Source organism: Vespa crabro, chromosome 3 (genome assembly GCF_910589235.1).
Source record: "Vespa crabro chromosome 3, iyVesCrab1.2, whole genome shotgun sequence".
Taxonomy (NCBI): Eukaryota; Metazoa; Arthropoda; class Insecta; order Hymenoptera; family Vespidae; genus Vespa; species Vespa crabro.
The window spans coordinates 1,863,018-1,874,097 of NC_060957.1; the positions used below are offsets into that span (position 1 = coordinate 1,863,018).

Here is an 11,080-nt window from a genome sequence, read left to right on the forward strand (position 1 = left end):
TGAGACTAACGTAGAAAAAGAAGAAGATAGATAGATAGATAGAAAAAGAAAGGAAGAAAGATAGATAGATAGATAGAAAGAGAGAGAGAGAGAGAGAGAGAGAGAGAGGGCGGCTTCTGTCTTTCATTCGAGATCGTGCATCGGCTTGGCTCCTTTCCAAAATCGTCCTTCTTTTCTCCATCCTGTAAACAAAGCGCACTTAAGACCACGGTGACAGCCACGACTCGTGCTTCTCATTCAGAGATAGATAGAGAAAGAGAGAGAGAGAAAGAGAAAGAGAGAGTGCATCCGGTTCAATCGAAATTAATCGTTCCTTTCGCGAGAACCCATACGTACACGTTTCTGTTTCTTCTTCTCCTCCTCTTCCTCCTCCTCCTCCTCCTCCTTCTTCTTCTTCTTCTTCTTCTTCTTCTTCTTCTTCTTCTTCTTCTTCTTCTTCTTTAACGAAAAGAAAGATGAATCGTTAAAGACTATCCCGTCCCTCTCTCTCTCTCTGTCTCTCTCTCTCTCTCTCTTTCTCTCTTTCAAATGACTTCTACGGATCGTGATCGAGATTTGGAGCAACTCCAGCGCGAAGTACAGAGCATGCCTCTTCGATATATATTCCGTTTTATCGTTTCCCTCGCTCGAAGAAGATACGGTCACCCCGGTTTGGTACCGATAACCTCGCCGTCTGACCTTATTATATCTCGGTCCTTCGCACACACAAGACTCTCCTTCGTCGCTTCTACCGATAATAATAATTTTCAACTTTAACGCTCTCGCTCGTGTCGACAGAGTGAACACGCAAGAGCATAGCTACTTATTTGATACTACGAAAGAAACAGACAGATAGATAGATAGATAGAGAGAGAGAGAGAGAGAGAGAGAGAGAGGCTGAGGATAGAGAGACAGAAAGAGGAGAGAGAGAGAGAGAGAGAGAGAGATAAAGAGTTTCCTGGAATCTATAGCTACTCTCGATCAGGACCGATCGAGGCCACGAGTCAATGAATTTCCTTACGATGAATGAATTCCCCTTCTCTTTTGACGATTCTCGCTTTTCCGATCGGTCCATCTTGGAAAAAGAAGTTCGGAGATATTATGTAAGTAAGAAAGTAAGTAAGTAAGTACGTGTGTAAGTATCTATCTCGTTGTTTTCCATCAATTGACATGTTTTATGTAAAGTATAAACAATGATTAAAATTCTATGTTATCTTTAAGTATTGAATTATTTTATATATAGTATATACATATATATCTTTTTTTTTTGTGAGAAAAAAAAAAGAATATGAAAGAAAGAAATGAAAGATCGTTCATTAATTATAAATTTGATATCTGTCTGTACGAATCATTTTTATATTTTGGTACAGTAGAGAATAATGATACTTACATTGAAACTGATTGAAATCAATTTTTCCTTCTTTTTATTGTTTCACTTTGTTTTGTTTTGTTTTGTTTTTATAAAGAATAGAATGTCGTGAAATCATGCCTTAGATCAGTAATATAAATTAATATTTGTATTCTTTTAAAATGATTTTCCAAATAAGTAATGATTTTCCTTTAGACATATTTTTTCTGAAATTGAGAAATCATTGGGACGACTTTAATTGATTGTATTAAATAGATTGACTTTGATTCTGATTAATACAAGGATGTAAACTTATCGAGTGATTGCTATTGTTAAAAAAAAAAAAAAAAAAAGAAAAAAAAAAAGAAAAAAAAAGAACGAAGAAAAGAAAAAATGTAATTTACAGGAACGTCGTTTATCGGTCGGTCAGTCGAATGCATGCGCAGCACATTCTCGAAGCGACGCGACGGCATCGTATGACCCAGTATTGCATCACATAACATCAAGTAAACAAGCGCCTTTTTAACTATCAAGTCTAATCGTTATAAGATAACGATTCCTAAAAACAGTATAATTGCCATATGATCTTACGAGAAGAGAAATGCGTTTAGCTAAATAGCCAAAATCTTGTTTAAAAATAAATGATTTTCAAGAAATACAAGATAAACGTTATCGAATTAAATCCTATGGACCTCACATGGAAAGTTTTCATTCTTTGATATGATTAATAAAATATCTCTTTCCTCTTCTTTTTTTTTCCTTGTTGTTTTTATTGTTGTTGTTGTTGTTGTTGTTGTTATTGGTTATTACGTATGTCTAGAAAAAATGACAAGTGAATCATCGAAGAATTCAAACATTTTAATTCTATAAATTTAATCAATACATTTAAAATGTTTCAACACTTTTAAATTAATCTTATGATTTCTTATGCTCGTAAAGTAAAACATTTTAAATATGTATATGATATAAATGCATACATTTAAAACTGATTTCTTTGAAACAATCCTAATCTTAAAGGTCAATATAAATATTTTTAATAAAAATCATATTGGCTCATTTTTATATATTTATATCAATTTAAAAACAAAATAATATTATATAGTATTAACTATCAGTAATGGAAAGAAAAATATTACGTTATCATAATCACTTTTATTATGAAATTTAATAAAAAATTAATTTCACACATACACACACACACACACACACACATATTCTATTCCATTACTTAATTAAATTACATTAAATTTATCAATATGTTTTAACTTCATGACCACATGCATTTAAGGGTTAATGACAATAACCGATAAGTATAGTCCGATTCATAAGGATCAAAGAGAAGTCAACCGGAAAAGCGAGACCCGTGCCTTCCGTTCCTTGATGGAGTAATGTGCGTTTGTTATGTTTCAATTGCTCGTTTTGCAACCCACGCACAAATTACACGCATCTTTGTGTATATATACCGGTGTATACACTCATTAATTAATTAATCCATGCTAATGTCCAAACATATTTTTATACGATAACGTGAAAAAGTAAATTGATACGGAAATATCAAGCAAGGTATATACTTTCAAACGTATAAAATATCAAATTTAATCGTATATGTAATATAAATACTATCAATATTCTTTCTCATGATGAAAATGACTTTGAAGCTATGATTTCTAAACTGTCGTAACAATTATAGAAAAAAAAAAAAAAAAAAAAAAAAAAAAAAATATCTTCATCATAATAACTATTGTAACAATTGGTATCTACGGCCATGAGAAAAATATACCGCCATGTTGATTTTCAAAGGCGACAAATAACACAGAGGACATATTTATCCAGACGTGCGTACTTACTTACTACGAGCAAGGAAATTCGTCTCTCTTTTAATGCGTGTATGTCGATGCGTAAACGAGAGGCGGAGCCATTCCTCGGAAGAGGTCATAGGGCAGTACCAATCACAGCTCACTGATAAAAGCACTCTTACACTAGCTTCTCTTCTTCTTCTTCTTCTTCTTCTTCTTCTTCTTCTTCTTCTTCTTCTTCAATATGTATACATATACACGTACTTACATGTACTTACATGGATAGGTTTACGTGTTACATTAATGCGATTCTACACGTGACGAACGTTTAAAACGTTTTGCTAAAAAAAGAAAAGGAAAAATACAGGAAGAAAAAAAAGTTAAGTAAACAACTCTACAAAAAAATTATTATTATTATTATTATTATTATTATTATTATTATTATTATTATTATTATTATTATAAATTAATGAAATCAAAGTAAAATTATTATTAATATTTATTAATGTTTATTAATATTTATTTATACGAAAGAGAACAGTATGCTGCTGTTGTTATTGTTGTTTTTATTTCTTTTTATCTTATTTTTTAATAAATTTTTGTATATAAATATAATAGAATATATAGAGGAAAAATCATTGCTTATGCAAAACTCGCTTTTTCCATTTCGTCGAAAGCAATGAAAAATTTGTTCCTGAACTGGAAAAGGCCAGAATGGCCACACGCTACTTAGGAAAATCACGGGTATCTGGAAAGTGGAGAACGATTTATCACCTGAATCAATTCAATCGCATCTTCGGAAAGTCAAGCACTATTATGCAGGATGTCACGGTTCGTATAATCGAACGATTTATACGTGTCGTGCGTGAGCTGCTCTAAGATTTCGTAAAACGTACGACGACGTTTCGACTTTCTCTTTACGTTTCCCCTCTCTTCTTGAGGGGAATAATAAAAGTAAAACAAAAATAAAAGATTCAATATATTTTAGTTACAGCTTAAATTCTATTACGATTTCCTTTCAATTTTTTTTAAATGGTATTAAAACACTAAAACGTACAAACGTATAATACAATATTTTTCTTTTTTATCTATATATATATATATGTGTGTGTATTGTATAATCCTATAATGATATTTTATCATTTTTATGCACAGTGATAATAAGAAAAATAGTAATTTTTTATTTAAAACTTTAACTATCAATACACCCAGCGCCAACTATTGAATATTACTTTAATGTCAAAGAGCATTGAAACTGTCGATAAAAAAGTACCGATCGTAGATAAAATATTTCTAAAATTCAATCTAATAATATTAAACATAGAATTCAAAAAATATATATATATATAAATATTTTCAAAGATCAGCTTATTAATCTAAATATAATTGTATTCGAGATTTAACTTTCATAAACACATATATAAGTATTGACTTTATCATTGACAGTACACTTAAATTGATGAAGTACTCAGGCTTATCGATAGATGGTATTCAAAGTCCAATTGATCGATCTCTATGTATAAAAAGTTAAATAAGAAATAACTTTAAAATAATAAAACGATGGAATCAACAAATTGTAACTTTTCGATGGCCGCTATCTGTAATATTTGTAATTAAAAAATTTATCATTTTATATATATATATATATATATATATATATATCAAGATATTGATTAATAGTGATTTATTTAAAATAATTGTAACATTGAAGTTCGATATCGAACAAATAAACATTGACATTAAAACGATAAGAAGAAATATTATATCTAAAAGACGATAAACAAAATACTTAACTTTTGCTTATACGTTGATGTTTAGTGACGAAATTAAAAAAGGAAATAATTTTGAAATTAATTCCCGGGTGAATCATATCTCTGTAGGAAGATAAAAATGAATGATCTTTAGATCTGTATGATATTGTATTCGTTATACGATCTTTGTTTACAACATTGTATAAGATATCTAGATAAAACAATGATTTTAATACACGTACAATATACGTCATTTTTTATCATTTTACGATAGCGAGTGCAAACGATTTTTCGTTTCTATAAATTTAAAGAATCTAGAGATAGTGTTCGTTGAACGTGACGCACAATACCGTCGTTCACTTTTCCTTATTCGTGATTTCTGACGACACACACACACAGATATATATATTATATAAATTATATATATATATATATATATATATATATATATATATATATATATATATAATTTGTCGCTAGGAAAAAAAGTATAAAGAGCATCTGTGAAAGAGATATACACCGTACAAAGTACTATAAAATACGCTTACAAATAGTCCGATTAATTATTACACTTGTAATATTGTTAAAAAAAAAAAAAAAAAAAAAAAAAAAAAAATGAAACGAAAAAGTAAGAAGTTGACAATTCGATCGTATTATACCCTATCGTATCATAAATCCAACGAATCTTTGGCTAATATCTAAAAGAAGATCGATCGATAATCTAAATCGATATCTATTCACGAATTTATACAATACAATCATATATGTACATTGTTAAAAATGTTTGTGCTATGTAATCGTCCCTAAATAACTTCACGAAATATGGTTTAGTCGAATGACAAAAAAAAAAAAGAAAAAAAAAAGAAAAAAACAAAATAGAACAAAAAATAAGAAAAAAAAAAAAAAAAAGGAATGACAATCAAATTGTATATTGACGACGTATACTTTTAATTCCTTAATTATTATTTTGTCATTGAATCATTACGGGCAAATTTTTACTACAGCAACATCAAATACTTTTTCTTTTTTTTTTCTTTTATTCCCTTAAGATGCGCAGTCACAAACGCAATAACTGCACCGCTACGCACACTAAACAACATATTTTATACAGTCTAATGAATGAAGGACAAATATATCGTTTCTTTGGACATTTTTCATATTTCTTTGTATAATATTTTATTTTATTTATTTTTTTCTCTTTATTTGCCTTTCTTCTCTTTTCTTTTTTTTCTTTTTCTTTTTTTGTTTTTTTTTTAGTTACCCTCTCCTACAGAATAAAATGAAAAACAATTCTTATAAATTATTTCAAACAAAACATAATTTTATCTATTAAACATTTATATATAACCTCGCTCGATAATACCCTCCATTGTTGTTGCATAATACGCAAGAGGTAACTATTAAAAAAGATATAATCGCAAATTTTTCATTAAATAAAGAAACTCACGAAGAAACGTGCCGGTGATGATATTACAACGTGGAAAGCACATAGTTTTCTTTTTTTTTTTTTTCACTGAATCGAATGGCAGTGATGAAAGAACATATATATTATATACCATATGTGTACATATACATATACATACATATATATATATGCATATACGTATATAGTATATATATATATGTATATATATATAATACATGCATATCTCAATATCGTTATTTCTGCAACAGTCATTACGTTACAATAAATTTTAGTTAAGTCGAACGATTAATTTTTATCATTCATTCGTTGAAAATTAAATAGACTCTTGATGGTGTTTTTTTTTCTTTTTTATTTTTTTCCCCTTTTTTTTTTATTTTATTTATTCATTCATTATTTTTTTTTATTTTTTATTTATTTTTATTTTTTTTTTTTTTTTTTTAGATTGATCACGATTCATGTTCGTTTGTCGAAATAAAATTTTTATTAAACACGATTTCTTTTTCTGTAACATCGAGGACGAATTATATAACATAAATAATAATTATTATCATTATCATTAATTATTATTATTAATTATTATTAATTATTATTATTAATTATTATTATTATTGATCAGTATTACTTGTTTATTTTTTTTTTTCTTCATTTCGCTCAACAATGAGTCTATATAAGTAACACTGGAAGAAATCAGGGTAAGGGTACGGGTGGGTGGGGGGAGGGGGAGCGCGACGGAGATGGCGTTGGCGGCGGCGGCTGTGACAGCGATCCTCTCTTTCTCTCTCTCTCTCTCACTCTCTTCCTTTGCTAATGCTTTATTTCATCCTATCTTTTTTTTTTCTTTTTCACTTTTTATTCATTCACACCGTACGCTCGCGTACTTCAACTCTCTTTTTCGCACACAAACAAACACAACATACGTACGTACGTACGTACGTAACATTTTTCTTTTTTTACTTGTGTACTTACACGCACATTATCTTTCACGCATCGCGCACACATACACATACACACGCGCACACGCACGCGCACACATGACTACCTACCATCGTGCAATTTTTTTTCTATCTGTTTTTTCTTCTGCTATTTTATCTCTCTCTTTTTCTCTCTATTTCTGTCTCTATTTCTCTATCTTTCTCTATCTTTCTCCCTCTCTCTCTCTCTCTCTTTCTCGTTCATGTAGAGCTACGCAAAAGATTTTGGTATATAATAATACCTTTACTTAATATTTAGCCTAAATTGTAATAATAGCGTGAAGCATTGTGAGTGGTATGTACATCATACGCGCACAAAAACTATAATTGATACATACATACATACATACATACATACATATATATATATATACATATATATATATGTATTATTCGATATTATCTTTCTTATTATTTTCCATCGATCGTCTTAAAACAAAATGTTAAATTGGATCTTTTTTTGAGAAATATATGTATATACACATATGGTATATATATATATATGTTTGTATATATATATATATATATGTATTGTATATATATATATATATATATATATACGGAATGGAGGGGGTTCGGGAGGATAAAGAAGGTAACTAATCTCTCTTTCTCTCTCTCTTTTTTTTTATATGCCTGAGTTCTTCAATATGAAGTGCCAATTCGCTCTCATTTGCTTATTCCCCACCACCGCTCCTCCCCGGCTCGTTTTCGCACTTTTCTTCGTCGAGCGCTTTTTCTTTCACGAGATCTAAAGTGTTCTTTTTTTTCTCTTTCTTCTCTTTCTCTCTTTTTCTTTCTTTATTTAACTCTCGTTCCTTTCTCAACTACATAAGAGTTCTTTATCACGCATTTTTTCCCCCTCAGTTCTCCTTGTAACAACAAACATTTTAGGAATTTGCAAAAAGTTCGTTTCCTTCCATCAAACGATTCTGGCAAAAGCTTTTGGTTCATTCTTTTCTTTTTTTTTTTTTTTTTTTTTTTTTTATATCCTCCAAAGAATCAGTACATTTTCCAGAAAAGGACATGAGTTCTCTTCTCTCTTTGTACTCTGAAAGATTCCTCCATCGAAGGACTTGGTTTTTTTTTTTTTTTATCTTTTATTTATCTAACTTCCGAAGTTCAAAACGCGTTTCACGTTCTTTTTTTTCACCGATAAATGTGCCCTTAAATGTATACTTAAAACGAGCCCATCATTCATACCCGCAGGTGTAGAAAATACTGCACAATTAATGTTAGAACATGGCAAGTGGGCGTAACGTTTCATTTTTGTCATTAGAATACAGCATCATATCGTATCTTCGAATGTAAGGTCACAGATTGGTTGGTTGGATGATTGGTTGATTGATTGGTTGGTTGTTTGGCTGATTGATCGGTCGGTCAGTGAGGGGGGTTAAGGAGAGTGGCGGTGACCAATTTTGAAAGGCCATATACACCTATGATTGACTAATCGTCAGCTCCCATGACGACTAATCAATCCGAAAGGAAAGAAATTTCTTAATTTCATTTTCTTACGATGCTTTGTCCTCTCGTGAAATTGGCAGAGCCTTTCACAGCGAAGCTTCAAATTAAAATAACGTGCGTACGAATATTTTTCTTAACGTTTCAAGGTAACATGTATTTTTTTTTTTGTATTTCTTTAACATTTTGTTTGTTGTATTGTGTTTGTTATATTGTTATTATTATTATTATTATTATTATTATTATTATTATTATTATTATTATTATTGGAAAAATAGAACAAAAAGGAAAAAAAAAAGAAAAAAGAAAAAGAAGAGAACAAAAAAAGGGATTAACGATCATGCGTTTGACAAACGTTACAAGCGCCCGCTCACCTGCACTGAACGAACGAACTTATTATGGAATGTACAAATTGTTTTTTATCCGTCATTTATCTCATAATACGATTCTTTAGATAAGCGAAATTGTTTTTTTTTTATTTTTTTTTTTTATTTTTTTTATTATTATTATTATTTTCATTTTATAACACCATCGTCTTTCTGCTGGCACGTAAAATAAAGTTGGTCGACTCTTATAATTCCGTGGCCATCCTCGAATCGCGAGAACTAACGTGCAATATTTCGGATAACGCACGAAATAATTTCGATTCTTTTACTTCGTTGGGTTAATCGCTGGCCTTCGCTATAACCCAACACATTTTGCTCAGTAATCAGAGATAATGCAAAATGCCATTTACGTCCAGCAGGCTTTTTTTCAATTGACTTAATACTATCATATATCTGTTTTTTTTTTTCATTTTTTTTTTTTTTATTTACTTAATACATTCACGCTTCTTCCGCTGACTCTCTCTCTCTCTCTCTCTCTCTCTCTCTCTCTCTCTCTCTCTCTCTCTCTCTCTCTCTCTCGCTCTCTCTTAACACACCATTCTTTGTCCCCCTTGCATCCTCTCTCGGTTGTACGAATTCTGTTTTTTTTTATTTTCTTTTTTATTTTTTTTTTCTTTTTTTTTTTTTTTTTTTTTTACAGAACCATCACTGTACAACGACCGTATATATTATGCCGTCTTTTACACGCATAATAATTCAAACATTTGTTGTTGGCCTTTTTCCCTCTTAACAATGTACTTTCGTTTTCTCGTACTTTGTTACATGCTGTATACTGCCACTTCAATTACGTTTAATATTATAATTGTGCTAAGTATTCTTTTATGAATAACATTCTCATCTTTATACATTCAGTAGAGCCGATTATTTTAATTGATAATTCAATGTCAAACTACGCTAGAAATGATTACTATACAGTGAGAGAAATGTTTCGTCGTGGGACATGGGGTATTTTTTTTTTCTCCTCTATGTAATTCCCTGTCGCCTGTGAATTTTCACATTTTCTTTTAATTAAATTTCGTCCTCCTTTCGTAAGATCGAAATAATTCATTCAATTAGATCATTCGTGTCTTGACTTGCCGCAGCCATGCTTGTATTGCAGTACTTCCGATAGATACATCTTTCACGTTATGATTTGTGTAGACGTTAAATGCACGAGTTCTAACATATGGAGTTGAATATAACATTACAGAAGTATGCGCATGTGAGGCGATGCGGGTATGAACGAAGTAATGTGTGTATATGATTAAGTAAAATGTTGAAACAAGTTGCAATATTTAATAGTTGGGGAGCGTTGTTGGTTGCAGGCGACAAGTCTTGCATTCTTGCCTCTACGAGCTGTTTATTTTGTGTACAAATAGATGGCAACGATGAGACCATAAAGACCCAATACTTCTGCGAAGATGAGAATTAAGATCATACCGACAAAGAGGCGAGGCTGTTGTGCAGTGCCTCTTACACCCGCATCTCCCACAATACCAATGGCAAATCCTGCAGCTAAACCAGAAAAACCTACGGCTAAGCCAGCACCCAGGTGGACAAAACCGCTATAGCAAAAGGAAAGAAAAAGAAATTCGTTAATCGTTAACATGCGCAAAATTATCAGTTATACAATAATATCTATTCATAGTTACAATATTAAACCTCTTACTTGTATATTATATATTTGAAAAGTTTTTAATAGCCTTGCATGTAAGTTTGGCCATAACAATAACATCTTTCATATTTATTATATATGCAAAATAATAAAAATAACAATTGTTATCTTAATTATAAGCTTAATCTTAATATATTATTAGTTAGTTTAACTAATCATTGAAAACGTCTACTTCTAATGGTGCAAGTAAAGTCAAGTTCTTAAAATCAAACTTAATATTAACATGGTTAAAGCGTACAGCAAAATATCAGTTTATTAACAAGTATAAAAGGTATACTTACTTATAAAGAGTGTAGATTGGTGGTTCGTTT

The 11,080-nt window shown here is 30.4% G+C and overlaps 1 protein-coding gene and 1 long non-coding RNA gene across 2 annotated transcripts in view; one reads left to right on the forward strand and one right to left on the reverse strand.

Annotated features, from left to right (window-relative positions):
* The first annotated feature begins 3,627 nt into the window (after nt 1-3,627).
* LOC124422686 lies at nt 3,628-5,790 on the forward strand. The gene is made up of 2 exons (XR_006941903.1): nt 3,628-3,954; nt 4,570-5,790. It is a non-coding gene; the product is annotated as an uncharacterized LOC124422686 (long non-coding RNA).
* A 1,337-nt stretch (nt 5,791-7,127) lies between these two features.
* The window catches only part of LOC124422687 (V-type proton ATPase 16 kDa proteolipid subunit), a 7,039-nt gene continuing 3,086 nt past the window's right edge, over nt 7,128-11,080 (reverse strand). The window contains exons 2-3 of the mRNA XM_046959482.1: nt 11,051-11,080; nt 7,128-10,659 (exon numbers count right to left, since the gene is read on the reverse strand). The exon at nt 11,051-11,080 is cut by the window's right edge and continues 160 nt beyond it. Of these exons, the coding sequence (XP_046815438.1) occupies nt 10,455-10,659; nt 11,051-11,080 (235 nt within the window). The 3' untranslated portion in view covers nt 7,128-10,454. The remainder of the gene's footprint in view (nt 10,660-11,050) is intronic.